Here is a 27,586-nt window from a genome sequence, read left to right on the forward strand (position 1 = left end):
TTGATGGGCTGCAAAACTTGCAAACAGTTTATTAATAAGTGATCTGCTGAATTTGGTGGATTATTTACTTAATCCAAACAACCCCTGGAGTAACATCCTTCACTGGGATGTGTCTTCTTGGGTGGCAAAGAAATGGGAATTGTACATAATCTACATCCGAGCTCAGGTAAGCTTCAGCCTATAATCTAGGAATGTGCTTTCCACGGGAACATTCTGGGTGGACGGATAGAAAAACCTGTCATAGGATATATTCTGGGAGTGGGATGCCTAGGTCAATAGATATGAACAGTTTCATGGCTCTCAATATTGTGGAAAGTTACCTTCCAAAAGGTATTTTGCAACTTAAGCCTTTAAGATCGTATGTTTCCTATTTGTAAAGCTTTTCCAATCACATTGGTTATCTTAATAACAGTTTTATAGGTTTGATGAGTATTACATCCCCATTTAATAAGTGGAGAAATTGAGACTTGGAGAGACATGGAATGACACATAAAGGTCACAATGTTTTTTCCTGGGCCAAGGATCCAGGTTCTCTGAGGTTTACTAGTTAGTGCTAGTCAGTAGCGTCCATGACCTTGTATAACAGAGTGGTCTAGCCTAGCCTGAGTCACATTTAAGAATACGTCTCATCCAGGTAAAGGGAGTGTAGGGGTGGGATAGGCCTTCAAGAAGAGGGAACAATGTGGGCAAAGACCTCAAGGTACTAGGGAGCTTAATGCAGTTGAGGATGGAGGACATGAAATAAGGCTGGAGAGGTAGGCAGAGGCCAGAGCACATAGGACTTGTTCAGCTGTGGTGAGGTTTTGAGATTTCATATCAAGGTTAGAGGAAGCTACTAAAAGGTTTTACACAGAGGAATTATTAAATGTGAACATTTCCCTGTTTTTGCAACGGGATTGCAGGCTTAAAAGGGTGTATTTTCCCCCTGCCATCCTTTGGGACACAGTAACATCTGAGGAGTGTAGAATCAAGTGAATTTCAATTGAGAGTGATGGGTGTACTCAGGCAGTGGCTGGGAAAGAAGAAAAGAAGGCAAAGACATTGGTGGAATATGAAGACACTTCAGGTAGAGAAGGGATGTTTAAGTACACTCATTTAGTAGAATACACTTTATTGGGCGCTCATTAGGTTGCAGACACTGAAAAAGATACCAGTAATGTCCTGAAGATGGGATGAAAGCAGAGGGGGGCAAAGGGGCAGGCCCAGAAGGCTTTGAGATGAAACGAGAGTTGAGCATTTTGAAGGAAGAGGAGGAATTAGTTAGAGTGAGGGCTGAGTGGGGGCGAGGGCTGGAGGAAGGAGGGAGAGGACTGTGGTGGGAGGACCAGTCTGTGTGATGGCACAGAGGCATAAAACAACGTGAGATGGGCTAGGACAGGAGGACCTGAAGGCAAAGCATCTAGAAGGTTGTGGGGGAGGGAGGAGCAAATCACAAAAGGCCTCTTGTATTAGGAATTTGAACTTGAATAACTTATTCTGTGCTGGGCACTGTGCTAAGTGCTCGGCTGCATCAGACCACTTATTCTCCACAATAATCCCAAGAGAGGGACACTATTATGATCACCCCCATTTTACAAATGCCTACCAAGGCTGTAGTGTAGACTGTTAGAAATAATCAAAAGAGAGTAAAACTGAAATTGGCTAAAGCCAAACAGCAATATGCTCTAGATTTTTTTTTTAAGATTTTATTGATTTTTGACAGAGAGAGAGAGTGTACAAGCAGGGGAAGAAGCAGGCAGAGGGAGAGGGGGAAGGAGGCTCCCTGCCCAGCTGGGAGCCCGATGTGGGGCTCGATCCCAGGACGCTGGGATCATGACCCGAGCCGAAGGCAGACGCTTAACCCTCTGAGCCACCCGGGTGCCCCTGCTCTAGATTTTTTTAAAAATCATATTTAATTAGAAACTCTGAATTCTGTAAATACTGAGTCAGAAGAAATAAAACTTTACATTGTAAATTTTATAGGTAAACAAAAATTTGATGGAAGAGTAAAAGTATTCTTGCCAACATTTACATCTGGAAAAAACTGACCCAGAAAAACTGGACTCAGGCACAAAACATGAAGGAACTTTCACAGTGGGAGAAGGAAGATTGGTAAAACTTGTTATGTATGAAAGCTCATTGATAAATTGCACTTTTACTTCAGAATTCAGAAGGAAGAGAGTTTATTCCAATAAAAATCATTTTGGCAAAGTACAAAAATATTGGTGCTGAAAATTTTAGAAACAGTTTACTTGTGCTTTATAAAACACTGAGTATGAAAATGAAATTGGCTTAATGGGGTTTGCTCTGGAAGAATATTTATGCATATCTTTGTTTCAGATAATGTTAGTATGATTTTGGTACATACATTTGAAACCATAAACATGGGTTCCTTGGGGTCCAAATCATAGGATAAAAACTCTCTTTGCTTGGCCGCTGGGGCCTAAGAGAGGAGCCAGGGGAGGTTCCTGTAGGGACTGGAGGGAGAGGGAGACTTTTGAGGAAAAGAATCATGAGAGGGGAGAGATTTGGGCTTTTGGTCATGGGCACTTTCTTGAACGAATGCATTTGTGAACCAGAGATGTGAGTTTGGGTCACATTTCCGCTAGTGTCCACTGCCCTCTGCTATTTCTGTCTTTACCACCTATGCTGCAGGAGCCCAAAGACTTTCTCACATGTTGGCTGGGGACAAGGGCAAGTGCATTCCTTCAAAATGGGAAGTGACAGCTGGAAGGAATATGTCTCTTCCGGATTTTCCCAAGTTGGGAAGGAACGCTAGCTTCCCAAGGGGCATGTGAGATGTCTGGGGGAGGCTCCCTGCTCCCGGAGGTCAGCGCAGAACAAGCGACCATGTCAGAGCACCGGTGCCGTGTGGGGCTTACTGTCTGTCTGCGGACAAAGGTCCATTCAGTTTCTTGATTTACTCTTAATGTTACCTTTCTAATCAGCCCTCATTTCTTGTTCACATTTCATCTTCAAAAGAGCAATTAAAAATCTCCTATGGATATCACAACTATTGGCAAAGTTTACAGATGGGATACTTAATATATTATCATTAATTCAAATGCGAAAAATTTAAAAATAGCATGTCTGCATCATTAGTTCCTAGTAGCATTTATACATTACTTGAAAACACATTTAATTCTATACTCAAGTTAATAACTTTTGTAGATAGTATCCATTTCAATTTTGAAATTTGAATTTAAAAGCTGTTTTATTCAGAATCTTAAACTATCGAAGTAGAATATATAAGGAGCTATACAGAAATAAGAAATGCACCTCTTTGAATAAGCTACCTACCCAATATGATACTTTAGAGATACTCATTAATTTATTCATTCATTCATTCAGAAAATTTGCCTCAATGTCCGTTGTGTGCAAGGCACTGGACCAGGGGCTATGGGTGTGAGGTTGAATAAGGCACGACCCTGCCCTTCAAGAGCTTACAAACTAGTAGACATACTGTACAACCGGTGAGCTAGAAGTGATTCCTAATGTAAAGAGGAGCGAATACTTTTTGCATTGAGTGTTCGTTTGGTTGTCTTTGCGAAAGCTTCTCTCTTTTCATAATATGCAGCCTCATTTACAAACACTGGGTACACAGTACCGTCTCCGCCCAGTGGAATAATCTGTCCATCAAGAGTTAAAAACACAGGATCCCCAGGGTGCAGCGGTTTCCAGTCTTGATCCTCTCAGGAAACAATTAAAATATGTAAGTTACATTTGGGTTTTTTTTCCCTGCTTTTAAAGTTTTAAGCCAGGCTCTAGATGACTAATAAATTATAGCATTGTATAAAAAAGGAGATACCTGAGAGATGTGTTGGGAGGCACAGGAGTGATCTCACTAAACCGAGGCCGAGCCATTACTTTGGGCAGCAGTTTTAAGAGTTCCCCATTTAATTTTTATAACTGATACATGTAATTAGAGTTTGCCTCAATACCAAGTTTGTCTTGAATGTTGACAAGGAGATTTAGAGTATGAAAGGGCAAAACTAAATGCGTATCTCCCTAAGTGTATGTTCAAGTATGTTATACTGCTGGGGATGTGAAAATGAGTACCACTGTACCTGCCTGCAGAGGGATTCTATTTGGATGGGACTCGGGCAGAGAAGGAGGGGGTGGGCTGGGGCAAGTCTAAGATAAGGTGAGTGTACTCCCTAGTAACAAGTGAGTTATCTGAAATGTCCCACATCAGGGATCTGGACCTCTGAGCCCTCAAACCCCAATGCTGTCACACCACAGGAACCCTAAACCAGTTCTTCCCAAACTTTGACATGTTTGCAGATAAGTGTATGGATTTTGTTAAAATGCAGATTTGGATTCTATGAGTCTGGAGCAGGGCCCACAATTCTGCATTTCTAACATTTCCCAGCAGCACCCGGGAGTTTATTAGAAAAGCACAATTTCATTACCCACTGCAAACTTGCTAAATCGAAATCTTCACGTTAACAAATCCCCAGAGATTCACATGCACAACATTAAAGTTTGGGAAGCACTGCATTGTGCCAATTTGCTCAACCATGACTACACATTATAATCACCTGGGATGTTTAAAAAGTATAGAGGAGTAGAGGGGCTGGCTGTACCACCACAGATACATGAAATCAGAACCTCAAGGGTGGGCTCAGGCACTATTAATTTTAAAACATTTGTTTCAAAATTTACATACAGTAAACATTTTTCATTTTTAGGCATAGTTCTATGAGTTCGGATATGCATAGTATAGAGTCAGGTAAGCACAGACTATGGAACGAAGGTGCATGATTCCATCATACACTTCCCTCACTTCCCTGTTTACAGCTCACTGTTGGCTCTGTTTTTCAAAGCCCCAGGCGATTCTGTAGGACGGCTTGTTGATAGCTACTCCTCTGGAGCAGAGATTTTCAGCCTGAGATGTGCCTCTGGAACAAGGGACACAGCTTCTTTGCCACGCCTGCAGAGATGCCAGGGTCAAGCAGGGCTACCCAAACCTGAGCCACATGGACATCACCTGGAGACCTAACTGATTTCCTGTGTCCACCTCGATGAATTAAATCTCTGGGTAAGGGACCTGGGAATCAAGATCTTTTAAAAGCTCCTCAGGTGGGGGCGCCTGGGCGGCTCAGTCGTTAAGCATCTGCCTTCGGCTCAGGTCATGATCCCAGGGTCCTGCAATCGAGCCCCGCATCGGGCTCCCTGCTCTGCGGGAAGCCTGCTTCTCCCTCTCCCACTGCCCCTGCTTGTGTTCCCTCTCTCACTGTGTCTCTCTGTCAAATAAATAAATAAAATCTTAAAAAAAAAAAACAACACAACTTAGGCCAGAGGAGAATCACCTGAGGAGCTTTTTTGTTTTTTAAAATCTTTATCTTTATCTTTCTTTCCTTTAAATCACTGCCTAAGAAGGGAAAAATGAAGGATGGGGGAACCGGAGGGGGAGACGGACCATGAGAGACGATGGACTCCGAGAAACAGACTGAGGGTTGTAGAGGGGAGGAGGGTGGGGGGATGGGTTAGCCTGGTGATGGGTATTAAGGAGGGCACGTTCTGCGTGGAGCACTGGGTGTTATGCACAAACAATGAATCATGGAACACTACGTCAAAAACTAATGATGTACTGTATGGGGACTAACATAACATAATAAAATAAAATAAATAAGTTATGGGAATGTATTGTACAGCATGATGATTGCGGTTAATAATACTCTATAATATATTTGGAAAGTTGCTGAGAGAGTAGATCTTAAAGGTTTCTATCAGAAGAAAAAATTGTAACTATGTATGGTGATGGATGTTAACTAAATTTATTGTGGTGATCATTTCATGACATACACAAATATCAAATTATTACATTGCACACCTGAAACCAATGTTATATGTCAATTGTATCTCAAAAAAGATTACAAAAAAATAAAGTCTTATCTTTTTAAAAAATAAAAAATAAAATAAATAAATCACTGCCTAAGGCTCCTTCTTCTGGTGTCCACCTTCTGGATCCCAGGAAGGCACCAAGCACCATATGGTGTCTGTATTTTTGGGCAGGCTACTTTTTAAAGTTGTAAGTCTGGATGACTATTATTAGGGTCATTAAATAGGAGTCTGAACTGGATCAGTGGCCCTCCACCTTGATTACCCAGGCGGGTAAGATCAGATTATCTGAGTGGGATCCTGGAATCTCAATCTTCAAAGGCTCTCTAGGCAATATGTAGCAGGAGCTGAAAGCCCACGATTAGATAATCCACCAGGTCTCTTCCATCTCTGATGTCTGAGGGTGAGTAGGGTACTCACAGTGGCAATGGATGTTTTAGCTTTTTGGAATCTTTGCTCCTCCTTTTTTCTACCGTTGCTTTTCCCAGATTTAAACTCTCCCAAGAGCCTTTTTTAACTATGCCGTAATTGATCAAACCAGACAAGGAACAGATACCAGCGTTCTGAGGAAAGTGAGGAATGGTGGCAGGAGACATTGCAAAGAGGTTCTGGGAGTTTTGCTTTTAACTTATTCAGTGCTGATCACAGGGAGGTGGCAGCAATGTGGTCAACGGCAAAGAACATTAGTTCTGGATCTGCCACTGATAGCTATAGGACTATGGGAAAGATCGAACTTCTGAGCCTGTTTTCTTTTTTTTTTTTTAAGAAATTTTTTGAATGTAGTTGACACACAATGTTACACTAGTTTCAGGTGTACAACATAGTTTATACCTTATACTGTGCTCACCCCAATGTAGCTACCATCTGTCACAGTACAACGCTATTACAGTATCACTGACACACAAGCCTGTGTGAACCTAGTTTCCTTATGTAAAAATAGATACAATAATTCCTGCCCCATTGCACTTGGGCAGGAATTTCACCTTCCCTGAGAGGCCTTGCCTGACCCCTTCCTCCTTACTTCATTATTCTGTTATAGCATCTGGCTATCTTGATTTCTTTTTTTTTTTTAAAGATTTTATTTATTTATTTGACAGAGAGAGACACAGTGAGAGAGGGAACACAAGCAGGGGGAGTGAGAGAGGAAGAAGCAGGCTTCCTGCGGAGGAGGGAGCCCGATGCGGGGCTCGATCCCAGGACCCTGGGACCATAACCCGAGCTGAAGGCAGACGCTTAACAACTGAGCCACCCAGGCGCACCTGGCTATCTTGATTTCTAAACCACAGGTTAGAGTTTAGTATAGCTGCCCTGTAAATACCACAGAAGTATAGACAATGTTCACTGTATCCCCAAAGCCAGCAGGGGATCTACTCAATAAATACCTATTGAATGAAGGTTTGAATACCCTACCTACACTGAAGGGTTTTGGGGAACACAAAGAGCTAATGTATGTAAAATGGTTTATAAAATGTAAAGTTCTATTTGAAGGTTGGGCATCATCATTTTGAATATTTTTTTATTATGTTCAGTTAGCCATTGTATAGTACGTCATTAGTTTTTGATGATGTAGTGTTCAATGATTCATTAGTTACGTATAACACCCAGTGCTCATCACAACACATACCCTCCTCAGTATCCATCATCCAGTTACTCCTCTCCTCTGAGACCCTCAGTTCATTTCCCAGGGTCCATAGTCTCTCATGGTTCATCTCCCTCTCTGATTTCTCCCCCTTCAGGTTTCCCTCCCTTCCCCTGTGGTCCTCCGTGCTATTGCTTATGTTCCACATTTTTTTTGAATATTTTAAAGAAACAGCAAATGTTACCTGCAGATTAGGGTGGATAATAGCAGCAATATCTCCATTTTCATTCCTGGGATAATCAACTTTCTCCATTATTTTATAGACTTCAATAGCACAGGGAGGAAATTCTTTTCCTATGGTGAAAACAATATGCATATTTAGTGACTATAAATAACTCTTGAAAAAAAGGAAGTTGACACTTTAAGGGAAGAACAACAACCAAAAAATGAAGACAGTTACAAGAACATACCATCTTAGTTAAGGATATTCATAAACAACATTTGACCAAAAGGAGTTCTCAAACTATTCCTATTGGTACATTGTCCACAAATGCACCGATGAATAGAAGCAGAAAACAGAACTTGAGAAGCCAGTGTAGGAGACACAGAGGCTAGCACAGAATACCCAGGATACCCAGCTCTCAGCTAGCCGTGCAATCTTGAGCAAGATGCTCAACTTCTTGAGGCTCAATTTCTTCACCTGTCAAATGAAGATTTTGAATTACCTTACCTGGGAGGGCCCTTCCAGCTCTGACATTCTATGATTGTGCAACCTCAAGGGGACTTCCGGCAGGTTAGGTGACTTCAGCATTGTGCCCCTTCTCTTAACGAAGTACTGTGAGACCTAGGGATGCAGGCAGCCTGCCAACAGCGGGGTCCTACTTCCAAAGATGCGGCATCATTAGACAGCCCAATGCCCAGAAACTTGGAAAAGGAGTAGTTTACATGTACACCAGGCAGCTCTGAGTAAACAGAATGAACTTTCATCCAACATAGGGCCCACGGTGTGCTATGGGTGCGACTCAAGGGAAAATCTTCTTTCGTCTTTAGAGCAGAAAGTGCGGCTAGGGTTGGAACGTGGATATCCTGTGATCACTTCTGTATCAGTTAGCTTTTGCTGCTGAAGACACTACCCCAGAACCCAGTGATGTCATACAAGGACCTTCAATTTAGCTCATGATTCTGTGGGATGTTTGGGCAGTTCATCTGGTTTAGGCTGGCTTGCTGATTTCTGACTGACTTGCTCATGCATTTGTGGTGAGATGGCAGGTCAGCTGGGGGCTGGGTGATCTAAGATGGTCTTACTCTCATGTCCAGCATTTGACAGGCGGTCGGCTGGAGCTAGGGTGTCTGAGTTCTCTGCCTCATAACCTCCCATTATTCAGCAAGCTAGGCTAGGCTGATCCACGTATTGGCAGTACAGGGTTCCTAAGGGGAGCAAGAGAGCAAGCCCCAGACTGCAAGTCCTTTTCAAATTTCTTCTGTGGCACAAAACACATAACGTGGCCAAGCCAGATTCAGGAGGTAGGGAAATAAACCATTTCTTGATAGAAGGATCTCAAACATCACATTGTAAAAACATGGACGCAGGGAAGGGAAGGGAAGAATTTGTGGACATTTTACATTTTTACAAACGTACCCCATCTTCCAGGTGAAGATGGAAACATCAGGTGTCATCTCTTTAAAGCAGAAGGTCCAGTGAGAGGAAAGGAAAAAGTGGTAGAATATAAAGGAGCATGTTTTGCTACTTCGAATCTCAGAGTTTGAAGGAGCCTCAAGCACCCAACTTCCTCAGTGCTTGAGTATTCTCTTTCCAGCCAAGTGGTCATCTTACTCTGGCTCAGACAGCCTCACAAAGAGTGGTCCATTCCATCGGTGGTCAGCGTTGCGAATTAGAAATTTATGTCTGTAGGTAACTGATTCTATTCTGCCCTCAGAGTCACAGAAAACATGTCTAATTGCTTTCCAATATAACACTTCTAAAACTCTAATGTAAAGTCTTCTTTTGCCAGTCTAAATATTCTTATTCACTACTCATACGTGGTCACATTCATGAGGTTATATGTGAAGGTACTTTGTAAACTGAAGTTCTTTGTGTGTCTTGGGGATTATTTTTATTTGGTTTTCAAACATTTTAGCATTCTCAATTTTCTCCTTGGCTAATCTCTACCTCATAGATGCTCCTCCTGAAATATGGACTCAGCATTTATTCACAATTCCCCAAGTGGTGTTTATTTAATAACGAAGAGAGACAATCACCTCCCTTATCCTGGGTTTTTTTTTTTTTTTAAACATAAAAGCAAACTTCGTACCTGAAATGTATTTAACTTAAAACATTTGCTTCAGGGGCGCCTGGGTGGCTCAGATAGTTAAGCATCTGCCTTCGGCTCAGGTCATGATCCCAGAGTCCTGGGATTGAGTCCCGCATCGGGCTCCCTGCTCCTTGGGAGCCTGCTTCTCCCTCTGCCTCTATCTCTCAGTCTCTCATGAATAAATAAATAAAATCTTTAAAAAAATACTTAAAAAAAAAAAACATTTGCTTCAGACAGTTGTTAAAAGATAGTCAGGACTTTTTGGATCCACCCTCTGACCCCGAATATTTTCCTGCAAGCTTCCTGCCACCTTTCATTTATATATAAGCATGTCACATATATCTTTATCCAAATTACTAATAATTTTGAGTAACACAGAGTCAAGGATAGAGCTCTTCTGCACATTTCTAGAGATTTTTCTCTAGGTGGTTATCTCTTTGTCAGCATTCTTTGGATAATGGTGCTCTTTCCATGATAGTTAGAAATCCACCAGCTCTTCTGCACATTTCTAGAGATTTTTCTCTAGGTAGTTATCTCTTTGTCAGCATTCTTTGGATAATGGTGCTCTTTCCATGTTAGTTAGAAATGCACCAAACTAGAAAGTCAAAATTAATAACGGTTTAACATTTTTGAATTGCAGAATCCTTTGCTTAAGTGAAATCTTACATGGAAGAGCAATAAAGCAGAACTGCTCTGGAGCTACTGTCCTGGAGCTACTGGGCAGCTAGGAGATCCATACCCCTGGGGTAGGATTCTATGGACTCTGATTTGGAAACCATGTTTCTCCAATCGGGTTTGCGGCCTTCTACCTGGGCACATCATTTTTTTAAAATTTTTTTTTATTATGTTAATCACCATACATTACATCATAAGTTCTTGATGTAGAGTTCCATGATTCATTGTTTTTGCATAACACCCAGTGCTCCACGCAGAACGTGCCCTCCTTAATATCCATCACCAGGCTAACCCATCCCCCCACCCCCCTCCCCTCTAGAACCCTCAGTTTGTTTTTCAGAGTCCATCGTCTCTCATGGTCCGTCTCCCCCTCTGACTTACTCCCCTTCATTCTTCCCCTCCTGCTATCTTCTTCTTTTTCTTTTTTCCTAACATATCTTGCACTATTTGTTTCAGAAGTACAGATCTGTGATTCATCAGTCTTCTACAATTCACAGCGCTCACCATAGCATATACCCTCCCCAATGTCTATCACCCAGCCACCCCATCCCTCCCACCCCCCACCACTCAGCAACACTCAGTTTGTTTCCTGAGATTAAGAATTCCTCATATCAGTGAGGTCTGATATACATGTCTTTCTCAGACATGTCTGATATACATGTCTGATACATGTCTTTCTCTGATTGACTTATTTCACTCAGCATAACACCCTCCAGTTCCATCCACGTTGTTGCAAATGGCAAGATCTCCTTCCTTTTGATGGCTGCATAATATTCCATTGTGTATATATACCACACCTTCTTTACCCATTCATCTGTCGGTGGACGTCTTGGCTCTTTCCACAGTTTGGCTATTGTGGACATTGCTGCTATAAGCATTGGGGTGCACGTACCCCTTCGGATCCCTACATTTGTATCTTTGTGGTAAATACCCAGGAGTGCAATTGCTGGATCATATGGTAGCTCTATTTTCAACTGTTTCAGGAACCTCCATACTGTTTTCCAGAGTGGCTGCACCAGCTTGCATTCCCACCAACAGTGTAGGAGGGTTCCCCTTTCTCCACATCCCCACCAAAAGCTGTCGTTTCCTGACTTGTTAATTTTAGCCATTCTGCCTGGTGTGAGGTGGTATCTCATTGAGGTTTTGATTTGGATTTCCCTGATGCCGAGCGATGTTGAGCACTTTTGCATGTGTCTGTTGGCCATTTGGATGTCTTCTTTGGAAAAATGTCTGTTCATGTCTTCTGCCCATTTCTTGATTGGATTATTTGTTCTTTGGGTATTGAGTTTGATAAGTTCTTTATAGATTTTGGATACTAGCCCTTTAACTGATATGTCATTTGCAAATATTTTCTCCCAAACTGTCGGTTGTCTTTTGGTTTTGTGGACTGTTTCTTTGGCTGTGCAAAAGCTTTTGATCTTGATGAAATCCCAATAGTTCATTTTTGCCCTGGCTTCCCTTGCCTTTGGCGATGTTTCTAGGAAGAAGTTGCTGCGGCTGAGGTCGAAGAGGTTGCTACCTGTGTTCTCCTTTAGGATTTGGATGGACTCCTGTCTCACGTTTAGGTCTTTCAACCATTTGGAGTCTATTTTTGTGTGTGGTGTAAGGAAATGGTCCAGTTTCATTCTTCTGCATGTGGCTGTCCAATTTTCCCAACACCATTTGTTGAAGAGACTGTCTTTTTTCCATTGGACATTATTTCCTGCTTTGTCAAAGATGAGTTGACCATAGAGTTCAGGGTCCATTTCTGGGCTCTCGATTCTGTTCCATTGATCTATGTGTCTGTTTTTGTGCCAGTACCATACTGTCTTGATGATGACAGCTTTGTAATAGAGCTGGAAGTCCGGAATTGTGATGCCGCCAGCTTTGCCATTCTTTTTCAATATTCCTCTGGCTATTCGGGGTCTCTTCTGGTTCCATACAAATTTTAGGATGATTTGTTCCATTTCTTTGAAAAAAGTGGATGGTATTTTGATGGGGATTGCATTGAATGTGTAGATTGCTCTAGGTAGCATTGACATCTTCACAATGTTTGTTCTTCCAATCCATGAGCATGGAACGTTTTTCCATTTCTTTGTGTCTTCCTCAATTTCTTTCATGAGTATTTTATACTTTTGTGAGTACAGATCCTTTGCCTCTTTGGTTAAATTTATTCCTAGGTATCTTATGGTTTTGGGTGCAATTGTAAATGGGATCGACTCCTTGATTTGTCTCTCTTCTGTCTTGTTGTTGGTGTAGAGGAATGCCACTGATTTCTGTGCATTGATTTTATACCCTGCTATTTGACTGAATTCCTGTATGAGTTCTAGCAGTTTTGGGGTGGAGTCTTTTGGGTTTTCCACATACAGTATCCTATCATCTGCAAAGAGTGAGAGTTTGACTTCCTCTTTGCCGATTTGGATGCCTTTGATTTCTTTTTGTGGTCTGATTGGTGTGGCTAGGACTTCTAATACTATGTTGAATAGCAGTGGTGAGAGTGGACATCCCTGCCGCGTTCCTGACCTTAGGGGAAAAGCTCTCAGCTTTTCCCCATGGAGAATGATATTCGCTGTAGGTTTTTCATAGATGGCTTTTATGATATTGAGGTATGTACCCTCTATCCCTATACTCTGAAGTGTTTTGATCAAGAAAGGATGCTGTACTTTGTCAAATGCTTTTTCTGCATCTATTGAGAGGATCCTATGATTCTTGTTCTTTCTTTTGTTAATGTATTGTATCACGTTGATGATTTGCAGATGTTGAACCAGCCTTGCAGCCCAGGGATAAATCCCACTTGGTCATGGTGAATAATCCTTTTAATGTACTGTTGGATCCTATTGGCTAGTATTTTGGTGAGAATTTTTGCATCCATGTTCATCAAGGATATTGGTCTGTAGTTCTCCTCTTTCATGGGGTCTTTGTCTGGTTTTGGGATCAAGGTAATGCTGGCCTCATAAAATGAGTTTGGAAGTTTTCCTTCTATTTCTACTTTTGGAACAGTTTCAGGAGAATAGATATTAATTCTTCTTTAAATGTCTGATAGAATTCCCCTGGGAAGCCATCTGGCCCTCTGCTTTTGTTTGCTGGGAGATTTTTGATGACTGCTTCAATTTCCTTAGTGGTTATAGGTCTGTTCAGGTTTTCCATTTCTTCCTGGTTCAATTTTGGTAGTTGATACATCTCTAGGAATGCCCCCATTTCTTCCAGGTTATCTAATTTGCTGGCATAGAGTTGCTCATAATATATTCTTATAATTGTTTGTATGTCTTTGGTGTTGGTTGTGATCTCTCCTCTTTCATTCATGATTTTGTTGATTTGGGTCATTTCTCTTTTCTTTTTGATCAGTCTGGCCAGGGGTTTATCAATCTTGTTAATTCTTTCAAAGAACCAGCTCCTAGTTTCGTGGATCTGTTCTACTGTTCTTTTGGTTTCTAGTTCATTGATTTCTGCTCTGATCTTTATGATTTCTCTTCTCGTGCTGGGTTTAGGCTTTCTTTGCTGTTCTTTCTCCCATTCCTTTAGGTGTAGGGTTAGGTTGTGTATTTGAGACCTTTCTTGTTTCTTGAGAAAGGCTTGTATTGCTATATACTTTCCTCTTAGGACTGCCTTTGCTGTGTATCCCAAAGATTTTGAACAGTTGTGTTTTCATTTTCATTGGTTTCCATGAATTTTTTTAATTCTTCTTTAATTTCCTGGTTGACCCATTCATTCCTTAGTAGGATGCTCTTTAGCCTCCATGCATTTGATTTCTTTCCAAGTTTCCTCTTGTGATTGAGTTCTAGTTTCAAAGCATTGTGGTCTGAAAACATGCAGGGAATAATCCCAATCTTTTGGTACCGGTTGAGACCTGATTTGTGACCTAGGATGTGATCAATTCTGGAGAATGTTCCATGGGCACTAGGGAAGAATGTGTATTCCGCTGTTTTGGGATGGAATGTTCTGAATATGTCTGTGAAGTCCATTTGGTCCAGTGTGTCATTTAAAGTCTTTATTTCCTTGTTGATCTTTTGCTTAGATGATCTGTCCATTTCAGTCAGGGGTGTGTTAAAGTCCCCCACTCTTATTGTATTGTGCCACACACTAGATTTTGGGCGTATTTTGGTCTGTTAGAAAAAAGTGCCTCCTAAAATTTTAAAGGAAGAAAGACATATATGTACAAAATAAGGGTTGATACAATGAAGGGATAGAAGATGACTGTAAAGATGAAAATTATAAAAGATTTTATAAAAGGACTTGATAAGATAAGAAGTTGTTTGAAAAAAGAAAGAAGATTTAAAAAAAAATAAAAAAGGGAGAGAATGTGATCAGGCAGGAGACTAGAACAGAGCCATACACTAGTGATTTAGGGTATATTTTGATCTGTTAGAAGAAACTGTATCTCAAAATTTTAAAGAGAGAACAACTTATATATATATGCCAAAAATAAGGGTAACTACGATGAAGGGATAAAATATGACTCTAAAAATGAAAAATAATGTTTTTTTTAAAAAAAAGGGATTGATAAGATGTTGGTTGAAAGAGGGAAAAAGAGAAATTAAAAAAAACAGTTAAAAAAATTAACTTTGAAAAACTAATGAATCATGGTAAAAAGAGCCATGAATTCTATGTGCAGTATTCTCCTAGCGCTGGAGTTCTCCCCTTCTCCTTGATCGGTAAACTTGGTCTTGGCTTCCTGGCTGTTAGTGCTGATCTTCTGGGGGAGGGGCCTGTTGCCGTGGTTCCCAAATGTCTTTGCCGGAGGCTGAATTGCCCCGCCCTTGTCGGTCCTGGGTAAGCAAGCGGCTCGGGTTTGCTCTCAGGAGCTTTTGTTCCCTGCAAGCTTTCCGTAAGGCTTTGGAGGAGGACAGTGAAAATGGTGGCCTCCCAATCTCCGCCCCAGAGGAGGCAAGAACTCGGGGCTCCGCTCCTCAGTGCGCCCCCAGAGAAAAGCAGTCAGTCACTCCCATCTCCTTGGTCTCTGGCCGCACTGCGTCCTCACCCGGCCTGTGACCGAGGGTTGCTATCTCTGGCACCCGACCCCGTGTGGAGTCTCCAAACCCAGCAGATCCCTGTGGTGCGCTCCCGCGCCGCTCCTCCTGGGGGAGGAAGGGGAGTCTCCCCGGATCTGCCGCTTGTTGGGTCCCTGCTGGAGGAGCAGTGGCCTGACTGTGCCCCGGATCACGGTTTATGGCGACCCCGAGCTGACAACCCGCGCCTCGGCTCCGTCTCTGCAGCCGGCTTCCCCGCGCCGATACCTGGGAGCTCTGCCACACTCAGGCACCCCCGGTCTTTCTGTGACCCCGAGGGTCCTGAGACCACACTGTCCCCCGAGGGTTCCACCCCCCGCTTAGCCACTGGAGCGACGTCCCTCAGCGGAGCCGACTTCTAAAAGTTCCGATTTTGTGCTCTGCGGCTCTAGCACTTGCCAGAAGTGGCCGACGGAGGCCCCCTCCCCCGCCGTCTATCCTCCCGAATATCGCCTCGGATTCACTTCTCCGCACATCCTACCTTCTGGTAAGTGGTCGCTTCTCTATTCAGAGAGTTGTTGCTACTCTCCTCTTCGATCTCCTGTTGAGTTCGTAGGTGTTCAGAATGGTCTGATCCCTGTTCAGCTGAATTCCTGAGACCAGACGAAATCCAGGTCTCCTATTCCTCCACCATCTTGCTCCGCCCCCTGGGCACATCATTTCTTAACGTATTGTATGTAGTCCCACACTTATTATTTGAAGGGTTTCTTGTGAATTAGTGGTGACCTTCCCAACACCAGGTCCATTCAATGCTATAGATCCTGTCCTCAGACAAAGGTGATAAAAAGCTGATTTTCAGTCTTTATGACTTCGGAGTCAAAGGATTCCCAAGCACAAAAGAAATACCTGTGATTCCAGTAGGGTGCACAATCTGACATTAAGGAATTATTAAATGCCCCATGACACTGAACTATTATTCTCCAGCCTTGTCACTATAATGACCCACTTCACAACAATTTCAATTCAGCCTTCTGGAATAATTATTTAGATAGGATTTTTTTCTCTCTCTTTCTTCTAGGAATTTTTTAAGGTTTTAAAAATTTTATTAAGTTTTTTAAATTTTAATTCCAGGATAGTTAATATACAGTATTATATTAGTTTCAGGTCTCTTTGATTTTAATTATACCTTATTTTTAAATTTTAAAGGAAATCAGAGAGGGAGACAAACCATGGGAGACCCCTGACTCCCCCCAGGAAACAAACCTAGGGTTGCAGAAGGGAGGGAGGTGGGGGGATGGGGTAACTGGGTGATGGGCATTAAGGAGGGCACGTGATGTGATGAGCTCTGGGTGTTATATGCAACTAATGAATCACTGAACATTATAGAAAAAAACTAATGATGTACTATATGTTGGCTAATTGAACTTAAATTAAAAAATAAATAAAATATTCTTTTAGAAGAAAAAATACATTTATTTTTTAGCAATTTTAATAATTAATAGTCTTTTTTTGCTGCAGTTTAGGTTACCAAATAAATGAGCAGATAGTAGAGTGAATGGCTGAAGTGAATAACATTTTTAAAAAACATCTACTATCATGAACATGGCAAATTTGACAATTGCTATTTCAGTGTTTAGTGGTTAAGTCACTATGTGTGCTCATTTCAGCTCCCTTTTCTGATTTATCTATAAACACACACACACACACACACACACACACACACATTAACAAGGAAACAATTCCTACCTCCTACTTACCTTCATTGAAATTCTGTATAAAATCAAGAGCGTGTTTAATCATTTTTCTCATTTGATCCAAAATATCAGCTCTCAGAACCCCTTGAGGCTGGGGACCAACTTCTATACCTCCGTACAAAAGGGGAAATCGTCACATTTATAAAACAAGTATTATAATATATTATAAAATTGAACATTTTAATGTATAAAGATCTATAATACCATCATTAAAATAATTTAAAAGGTAGACCATGTAGCATCATGGAAAATATTTGAGACAATGTTATGCAAAAAATAAAAGCAGAACATTTGCATGTACATGTTATAAGCATAATGAATCAAGACTGGGAGAAAACATGGAAAAATATCAAAGAGTGATATTAAAGTAGTAAAATCTTGGGGTCATTTTCTTTAAATTTCCTTCAATATTGTCAAAATATTTAAATATCATAATATAGTAAATGGAGTAGAAAAATTTATATTGACAAAATAATAGGTGGCCACAAAGAGAAACTGTCATAGACCTAATATTTAGTTTTGACAGGAGGTCAAAGTCATCCATTTAAGTCACAGAAATCTAGAGCCATGGCAGTTAAGTCAATATGACAATATATGTGACCCTAGAGCAACATTCTTGCCCTTAACATAACAACCCCTCCTGACATGATAGTGCAACAGTTTTCGTTTTCTTTAGAATAAATTTGTATTTATTTCTTTTCATACCAGTGCCAATCCACCCTCACACCTACAAAATACTCTCTAAACCAAATATCTAGTCACTTCCCTCCTGTTCCAGTATCCCATACAGTTATCCCTCCAATCCTTACCTCCTCCACTTTTAAACCATTTGCCAAGTATAATACCATCCATTCTCTTCCAGCCAATTTATATGCATTCATATACATTCTTTTTCGTCCATTCTATTTTCACCCACTTCTCTTATTTCTTGATTCACAAAATCTTTCTGCATTTAATCTACATTTTTTATTTGTCTTGCTTAGCTTTCTTGTATACACGTTTGGACATATATTTAAGTATGTGGTATAAGTGTGGTTGAGGTAAGCATCTTGTATATAAATGATTTGTACAGACGCGTGAAACATGTTCAAGGATATGTCTACATGTGTGTTGTGGAAGACATTGTTGGCTGCCTATCCAAAAGCCATTCCACTGTCCTCCTTGCTAACAGAGTCCTGATTTTGGTTGGGTATCCAATCATCCAGGTAAGGGAAATTTTCTCTGGCTCAGGTGTAAATGTGGAATAATATAAGTCATCAGAGTACTCCCATTACCCTAGTGATTGATTTAAGAATGGATATGTGGCCCAGTTCTGACCAAGTGGTTATAACAGAAGGTCTGAGGGGGGAGTCCCTAAGAATTTTCTTTCACCCACTCACTATTGTCTTGTTGGCATATGATGCTTAAAATTACAGTGGCCATTTTGCGGCCATGGGACTGCTAAAAAAAATGCTAAAGATGGTAGACTAGAAAGATAAGAAGAACCTGGTCCCTCATGATGCTGTTGAGCTGTTATGTAAAATAATAAATTTATCCTATTTCTTAAGCCATTTGAGCTTCTTGCAGCTGAAAAAATATTCTACATATTCTTGTTTTGGAGGGAGATGGAAGGTATGGTGTGAGCAATCTTATGTGGAGAGCAGCTATATGGCTAGGAGTGGGTGTTTGACCCAGAAGAGTCAGTTATTGAAGGGTTTTTTCCTTTCTGATTGTGAGTGGAAGATAATAGGGTGGCCTTATTTTCTAAACCAGAAATTAACCTTGACACAAGATCCTGTGTCAGAGAAGAATGTTTAAATTTATAGAAAATGGCCATGGCATAGTCCTAAGTGGAGCCAAAGAAGTAATGGTCATAAAATTAAATCATCTGAATCTAAAGTGAGGCCATGGTCGATCTGAGACAGTTAGTAGAAAATTCTGTCCAGTTTCTCTTCCGTGTGCGGGGAGTCTGCTTCTCCTTCTCCTTTTGCCCCTTCCCTTGCCCGTGCTCTCTCTTTCTGCCCCCAAATAAATAAATAAAATCTTTTTAAAAAATAAAATAAAATGTTGAGTTGGAGATAGTTTCTCTCTGATCTTAAGTGTTTTTTTCCCTCAATGAGTGGATGGTATAAAAATATTCCAAAGAGCAAAGTTGCAAGGAGAACATACAATATTTCTAATTATTTATGATGATCTTAATACTCTCTCATATTGAAATGTTTGAAAGATTTGGCTCTATTTTTTAGGGCCAAACATACTGGTAGATATTAATTCTAGCTAAGAGCAGCATTGCCCCATAAACATCATAGACCAAGACTACTTTTTCAAAGTGTGGAAATCTTTTTATTTATTTGGTGTCCCAGAGAAATGGGATCTCTATCCTTTATTGTTAAGCATTTGGTTTGTTTCAAATAATTACCGATACTTGGGTATTTAGCCTGCCCCAAGAGATCCCTGATTTTGCACCAAATTATCAACAACTGAAAAACCAAGATAACTTTAAATTTGCTTACATTGTTTGGCAACTTGTTTTTAAATTAAATTGCTCTTGGATTGGGGTGCCTGGGTGGCTCAGTCATTAAGCGTCTGCCTTCAGCTCAGGTCATGAACTCAGGGTCCTGGGAGGTTCAGGTCATGATCTCAGGGTCCTGGGATTGAGCCCCGCATCAGGATCCCTGCTTGGCTGAAAGCCTGCTTTCGGCCTCTCCCACTCCCCCTGCTTGTGTTCCCTCTCTCCCTGTGTCTCTCTCTGTCAAATAAATAAATAAAATCTTAAAAAAAAATTGCTCTTGGTTAAAACCATCTGAGATCTAACAAAAAAGGATTTTAAGTTATGACAGCAATTTTAATGATTATAGTATATCTGCAAACAATTATGTTAGTAGGTCACTCAGGAAGACAGTGGAATATAGAAAAAAGAGACTGAGTGTGCAAGCCTCCATGTTGGAAGTTGCTAGAAGGTAAAGATGAATTCACAGCCTAGTAACATTCAGGGCAAATAAGTGAATAGATAGCAAACTATTTATGGGAGACATGAATGCAAAGCAGGTGCTAAGAGGAAGGTTGAGAGAAGATTTTTCATGGGTCTTTTGTGTTTCTGCATGTCTTGCCAGCAAGACACTGACTGCCTTAGTTCCAGATTATTTTTCAAGAATGTTTGTATAGTCAACAGTCTTGGAAGATGGAGATGATCTCTTTCTAGGCACAAAAGGTAAGCATGTTTACTGCTCATTATAAAAGATTCAAGTTCCCTCAGCTCACTGTTTCTCTCCTGGAATGCAGAAAGCTGCTCAATGTAATTGAGGAAATTTGATATAATTAGAGCCTGTCTGGAGTTAGTTTGCTTATTAATTGACAGTTATAAGCCATAATGATAAGCAAGGTAGCTATAAATATTCTTCAAAAAATAATTTTCTCAGAGTTTCACCTAGGACATATTTTGTGCAGTTGTGACAATGGAAATTATGACTTACCAACAGGATACTTGGCTATAGAACGAGTGGTTGCATATTTGAGGGAAGGATGTTCAATAAGATAAATATAGCAGGGTAACGGAGCCAAAGAAGTCTGAAAAGAATTTAAAACATCTTTCTTATTATGTAAAGACCATACACTTTTTTCTCTTTGTTACTAGAGGGTCAATAATGCCTTCAATATGTTTTACTACATCAGCTAAGATTAGAAAGACAGCTTTATGAAATGCTCCAAGATTCAGTGTTATTATTATAGCTTTGAAAACACACCAACAAATTACATATAAAATTGAATTCTGCATAGCTTTCTGGGTAGAAGGTACATCAAACAATTCTGAAAGACCATGATCAAAGAACATGAAATAATTTTTCCTTCTGGATGGATTTGGTTATTTTTGTTTTCACCACTGGTTACAGTTACTATTTGGCTTAGGACTGGTCACATAAAGAATTCTGTTTCCACCCCTACAGTCCAGGTCTGTGCAGAGGTTAGGTGACTTACCCCACCTCCACTTATCTGAATGAGAATTCAAGATATGCCTCCAGGTTTTGATGACAATGTCAGCCATGCTGCTTCTATGCCTGGCAAACAGAGCATTTGGCTCTCCCTTCAATGAGCAACAAAAAAATTGCTGCATTATGACCTCCCACCAGAACTACTATCTAGTTATTACCAAAAACTCAAGGGAAACAAAAATAACAATTATTCTTTACTATATGCTAGGTATGAGGCTAAATGCTTTAAATACTTTATCTCATTTAAGGCCATATGGGTAAGTGTTGCTCTTATGCCAATTTTATACAACAAGGAAAGCACAGTTTTGGGAGTGGGCTATCTTGTCCAAGGTTAGTGAGTGAGAAAGCAAGGATTATAAACCTAGGTTCTCCTGCCTACATGGGTCAAACGCTTTTCACTAGATCATACTAGCCTTCTGGAAGGAAGAGCATCTATTACACAGAAATAAACATATAGTTTATTATTTGTGGTTTTGCTTGGTTGTTACTTTCTAGCAATTGTTTCTCTAGCTATAGGCACTGGATTGCTGAATTTTTCATCCTGTAAATTTCTGAGCCTTAAAATGATTAGTTTTATCAAGTACTGGAAGAGCAGATGTGTGTTGGGGTATCTGAATCAAATGCAGACAAGGGCAGAACTAAAAAGAGCCACTCTTTCCATCACTGGCCTTTAGTCAACATTAAATGACTATTTCTTGAGCTTCCTAAAACTAGAATTGAGCTACTTCAACCACACCATTTTAAATTTACCAAAGAGCCTATGATTTGGTGGCTGTCTGGATAAGAGATTTATAATTTTATAGATACAAGTATCCACCACTGTCTCATTATTTTATTTACTGTCTTTATTTTTTTATTTTATTATGTTATGTTAATCACCATACGTTACATCATTAATTTTTGATGTAGTGCTCCACGATTCATTGTCTGCGTATAACACCCAGTGTTCCATTCAATATGTGCCCTCTTTTCTTTAATAATTTTTTTATTGTTATGTTAATCACCATACATTACATCATTAGTTTTTGATGTAGTGTTCCATGATTCATTGTTTGTGCATAACACCCAGTGCTCCACGCAGAACGTGCCCTCTTTAATACCCATCACCAGGCTAACCCATCCCGCCACCCCCCTCCCCTCTAGAACCCTCAGTTTGTTTTTCAGAGTCCATCATCTAATGGTTCGTCTCCCCCTCCGACTTACTCCCCTTCATTCTTCCCCTCCTGCTATCTTCTTTTTTTTTCTTAACATATATTGCATTATTTGTTTCAGAAGTACAGATCTGTGATTCATCAGTCTTCTACAATTCACAGTGCTCACCATAGCACATACCCTCCCCAATGTCTATCACCCAGCCACCCAATCCCTCCCACCCCCCACCACTCCAGCAACCTTCAGTTTATTTCCTGAGATTAAGAATTCCTCATATCAGTGAGGTCATATGATACATGTCTTTCTCTGATTGACTTATTTCACTATTCACTGTCTTTATTATTTTACTCATTTCCTCACCTTTTTTCCTGCCTGTCAACACTGCCTCTATTCTGGTGCCCTTCCCACTCTCTCATCTTTCTTGGATACTCCCTCATCTCCTGACCCTTTTCTGGTTGTCTTACACCTATAATTGACTTAAAAGTACAGGAACTAGGCTAACTTATAAATTAATAACATTGACATTACCTTAATATAATGAAACATCTGAATTAAAAAGTCATTCTTGGAATCTTCAAGAATAAGAGTGCATCCCATGTTAGAAGTAGTATTGTGAAGGTCAAAAATAACGTCATAGGAATCTTCATTGTCTTTTGGGCCAAATAAATGATTTATTTCTTGAGCCCTTCTCACTTCATATGGCAAATCCTTTGACATTGTTTTGCTGTTATTAGTAGGAAGAAAAAGATTAACAACATCTGTGGCTAAGATAACATAAATGTATAATAAGAACACAGTGTATAAGGAACGAGTTGCCAAATCTTTAGTATGAAAAATCTGTAAGGGAAGTGGAAACTTATTTGAAAACTTCATAAATAAAAAATTCCTTTTTTCCCCCCTCCATTTGATTTTATGTAATGGTACATGGGCATGCTCACAAACCATAGTTCATTTATGTGGCTGATCCCAGAAAGGACATTTCAAACAGAATTTACCATTTGACTTCAGTGTTGAGCAAAATTTATTCATTAATTTAATCAATAGTTTTTTAAAAGTTATGTGCACTGGGCTATTTTATGGGGCTAGACCATCAAACGCACACATAAATTTTTTTTGTCCTCTAGCCAATTTTCTAGTGCACAAAAAGTCAAACTTAGGTGATCATGTTATCTAATTAGGGATTCTAATTGAGATCAGGGAACAACTAGTGGTCCAGGGCAAACTTTACAAAGTCTGTAAACTCTTAAGAAAATGCAAAATTTTGTAGGTATTTGCATATGTATTTTTTTCTCAGATAAGTTTTTTTTTTTAATTGAATTCTCAAATGAGTCTCTATCTCCCTTTACTCTTTAGGATACTTTTTTTTTCTTACTGTACATTATGATGATTTAAGTTTATTTTTCCTCATTAAACAATGGTTTAATTCAATCACTTCTCTATAATTCCAACTATATCTGTTCCCTGACTATTTTTGTTAGTATCTTCAAGGGTCCTACAGTTTGAAACTGGATAATTCCTGTCTGAAATGCAATCAAGAAGGTGGAGTGGCCATTTTTGACCATAAAGCAAAACTATGAGGACAAAAGCTGCATACTAAGGATGGTGCAGTGGGAAGATAGAAGAGACCTGTGACACTAATGATGTTATTGAACCACTGCAACCAGCCCTGGACTGCCAACCTCTGCACTTATTTGTGAAAAAGAAAACATTTATTTAAGCCACTGTTTTCAGGTTTTTATTATATGCAACCAAACATAATTCCTAATGGATAGATAAGCATTTTATTTTTTTAAGATTTATTTATTTATTTTAGAGGGGAGGGAGGGGCAGAGGGAGAGGGAAAGAGAGAATCTCAAGCAGACTCCCCACTGAGCATGGAGCCTGTTGTGGGGCTCGATCCCAGAACCCTGAGATCATGACTTAAGCCGAAATCAAGAGTTAGCCGCCCAACCAACTGAGCCACCCAGATATGTATTTTGAAAAGTTAATTCATGAAACAGCTCTACAAGTTTCCTCTACCCCCAACTGATTTGCTTCTAATTCTCCCTCATGTGAATAAATGGCATCACTAGCCACCCAATTGCTCAGAGCCTAGGATTGGAGTCCTTAAAGATAATGGACACTTTGATACAAATGTAGGGATCTGAAGGGGTACGTGCACCCCAATGTTTATAGCAGCAATGTCCACAATAGCCAAACTGTGGAAAGAGCCAAGATGTCCATCGACAGATGAATGGATAAAGAAGATGTGGTATATATACACAATGGAATATTATGCAGCCATCAAAAGGAATGAGATCTTGCCATTTGCAACGACGTGAATGGAACTGGAGGGTGTTATGCTGAGTGAAATAAGTCAATCAGAGAAAGACATGTATCATATGACCTCACTGATATGAGGAATTCTTAATCTCAGGAAACAAACTGAGTGTTGCTGAGTGGTTGGGGGTGGGAGGGATGGGGTGACTGGGTGATAGACATTGGGGAGGGTATGTGCTATGGTGAGCACTGTGAATTGTGCAAGACTGTGGAATCACAGATCTGTACTTCTGAAACAAATAATGCAAGATATATTAAGAAAAAAGAAAAAGAAGAAGATAGCAGGAGGGGAAGAATGAAGGGGAGTAAATCGGAGGGGGAGACGAACCATGAGAGACGATGGACTCTGAAAAACAAACTGAGGGTTCTAGAGGGGAAGGGGGTGGGGGATGGGTTAGCCTGGTGATGGGTATTAAGGAGGGCACGTTCTGCGTGGAGCACTGGGTGTTATGCACAAACAATGAATCATGGAACACTACATCAAAAACTAATGATGTAATGTATGGTGATTAACATAACAATAAAAAATTAAAAAAAAGATAATGGACACTTTGCATTTTCATGCCTGGAGTCCAGGTCTCAGGAGGAGTCCCAAGGGATGAAGCTGAAACAATAGGTAGGAGCAAGATCCTAAAAGATACAGCAGCAATACTAAGTTACTTAAATCTATGCTGGATAGGAGATTTTTGAAGAATTTTCAGCTGGGGACAGACATGATAAGATTTGCCTGTTAGGATGATCCCTATGGCTGCTACAGAGAGTCAATGGCAGAAAGGAATGGAGTAGGGCTAGATGCAGAGATTCTTTAGGAGGATACTCTGTCCACAGAAGAAATAAACTAAGGAAGTGAAAATGCAGAGGAAGATTGGATTTGCAAAATATTCAATACTTGAATAAAGGGGAAGATTTTGTGACTTACTAGACACAGGGCTTGAGGAACAGGAAAGGTTCTAAGTTGATTTCCGTAGGGGATTTGGTGGGTAATGGTGACATCACTGAGAGGGTGAATACAGGAAAAGGAACAGATTTGGGAGAGGGAAGACCGGAGAAGGTAATTAACTTATCTATCTTATGAGTTTCATAACCACCCTGAGAGAGAACTGTCTAACCTCTGAAGAGTGTCAAAGTATAAGAACTAGGAAATGAATTAATTTAAAAGACTGCTCTCATTGAAAATGCATACTATTGAGTGGTCATAATAAGAAGACTCACCCCAGTCCATTTCAGAGTTATCTGAGAAGTTAACATGCTGACTAAAAGAGTTATTCTTCAACAAATTCTTGTAATGTAAGAGTTAGTTAAAAGCTATTTTAGGTGACTAGATAAACCTTAATTGTATCAACATAAGCTCAGTCATGAAGATAAAGCATTCCTGAAATTAAAATGTATACTAGTAAAAATATTATTTGATTCACAAAACATAACTAATTATAATTTTCCCTAGAAAACATCTATTTCATAAAGTGAGGCATATTTGTACCGAAAGTAGTAATCATCTTTTGATCGGCTGTGAGATTAAATTTAAGAAACTCTAAACTGAAGTTAGTCTTTATTAGAAAATGAGTACATAAATCAGTGCTGTGTTAGTTTTTCCTTTGCATGTCTTCTTTCTTAGTAGTCTTCCAACTTGTTGCAGGCAGAAACCATTTTGTACATAGCTTTGTACTCCCACAGTACCTGACACAGTGCCCCGTGAAGAGTGTTTAATAATATTTTTAGATAAAAGAAAGTGGTAAGAAGCAAATACTAAGAGGCCTATATATGTACACTAGGAGCTACAAAGATGTAAACAAAGGAAAAATAATTAATATTATTTATATTTTGTATTGTATTATGTATAATTAATACCTAGAGTGTTACTATTGCATACATTGTGTGCAATAGATTATAAACCAGTTGCAAGTTAAATTCAGAACATGCAGATGAAGTCTCTTTAATCTCTCAGCGATCCACCACTGAAGCCAGTACATCTACTCCTCTTTCACAGGGTGGCCTGATTTTTTTGATGAATATTTTTTTGAAAATATTCACATTTTTTGTTAAAAAATATTAATTGAAACATTACAATTTTCTTGACTAGAACTTTATGTACTACCATAAATGCAGTTGCATGAACACATAGTAGTGAACCACATAGAAAGCTAACAAATATGTATGCAAGCATAGTGGCCAAACACAATAAATTATAAGACCATTAAATCTGTTTCTTTAAATATAGGATTTAAAAATAAAAAACCACTGTTATTTATTGTCTCAGACTATACAGAATGCATTTAAAAAGAAAATCAGTTAAGAATAGTCTGATGCTTTAAAAAGTTTATGAGAGCATGTGAATGCCCAGTTTAGGTAACTGAGAAATTCATAGTAGAGTATGATTAAAAGTGAAAGTGATCTTATTCACAACAGCGATTATATGTACAGATTTGTATCTCGTGCTACACATACATGTTCTCTCACACATACCACTTTTCACACACACACACACACACACACACACACACACACCCATACATGCACCCATGCATACAACACAAAATGTAGTCTTACCCAAGATTTTCAGAGTCAAAAACTCGATTCAGGTCACAGTCAATATATCTGGTACACTTCTTCACTGCTCTTGGGTTGGTAATAAATGGTTTTACTTCCAGCCCTGTTCTCTGAATCTCAGTGCCATTCTCCAGCCAGTGCTTAACTAGAAATACTCCTGTTAACTCATTCCCATGAGTTCCTCCAAAGATAGCAACCTTTTTTATAGGATCTTCAGTAACATGACAAGAAGTCATTTTTATCAAGTTGTTTTATCTGATTTCTGCAATTCAGAAAAGAGGAGATCAAATAAAAATTTCTTTAAAAAAGTTTAGAAATTTAAATTTAAATGAGACTTTAACCAAAGCGCAAAGTGCAGAGTTCTCTTGAGTGGAGTATAATTTAATATTCTGTTACAAGTTCTGAGCCCTGTTTATTATAGGGGCACTCCCTTCTTTAGCCCTGCCCTTTACCATATTTGGATTAAAATATGCAGAGATGAACTAGATACAGCTGTTTAACTTCTTACTCCCTCACATGGTCAGTAGATCTA

General features: G+C 39.7%; 2 protein-coding genes across 3 annotated transcripts in view; one reads left to right on the top strand and one right to left on the bottom strand.

Annotated features, from left to right (window-relative positions):
• Positions 1–1,785: 1,785 nt before the first annotated feature.
• On the bottom strand, positions 1,786–27,436 carry ASPA (aspartoacylase). Of its 2 annotated transcripts, none has more exons than XM_027625404.2 (6): positions 27,055–27,436; positions 22,717–22,912; positions 20,521–20,614; positions 17,072–17,179; positions 7,647–7,756; positions 1,786–3,668 (listed from the first exon to the last, which is right to left on the bottom strand). In XM_027625404.2, exons 1-6 carry the CDS (start codon positions 27,288–27,290, stop codon positions 3,471–3,473), a joined length of 942 nt encoding a protein of 313 aa, XP_027481205.1. In that variant the 5' UTR covers positions 27,291–27,436; the 3' UTR covers positions 1,786–3,470. The 2 variants fall into 2 exon arrangements, with proteins under 2 accessions (XP_027481205.1, XP_027481206.1); XM_027625405.1 differs by lacking the exon at positions 1,786–3,668 and adding an exon at positions 3,683–4,912.
• The window catches only part of SPATA22 (spermatogenesis associated 22), a 30,944-nt gene continuing 19,178 nt past the window's right edge, over positions 15,821–27,586 (top strand). The window contains exon 1 of the mRNA XM_027625401.2: positions 15,821–15,861. The gene's annotated coding sequence lies outside the window, so the exon portion shown is untranslated. The remainder of the gene's footprint in view (positions 15,862–27,586) is intronic.

Source organism: Zalophus californianus, chromosome 16 (genome assembly GCF_009762305.2).
Source record: "Zalophus californianus isolate mZalCal1 chromosome 16, mZalCal1.pri.v2, whole genome shotgun sequence".
Lineage (NCBI taxonomy): Eukaryota > Metazoa > Chordata > Mammalia > Carnivora > Otariidae > Zalophus > Zalophus californianus.

What these genes read in the sequence shown, in the direction of transcription:
- ASPA (XM_027625404.2), bottom strand. Translation starts at nt 27,290, where the DNA reads ATGACTTCTTGTCATGTTACTGAAGATCCTATAAAAAAGGTTGCTATC. An exon ending in AGATGTTTCATTATATTAAG is followed by an intron (nt 20,615 to 22,716) that starts GTAATGTCAATG and finishes AATTCTTTTCAG; the next exon opens with ACTTCTTTGGCTCCGTTACC. An exon ending in TTATCCACCCTAATCTGCAG is followed by an intron (nt 3,669 to 7,646) that starts GTAACATTTGCT and finishes GTTTCCTGAGAG; the next exon opens with GATCAAGACTGGAAACCGCT.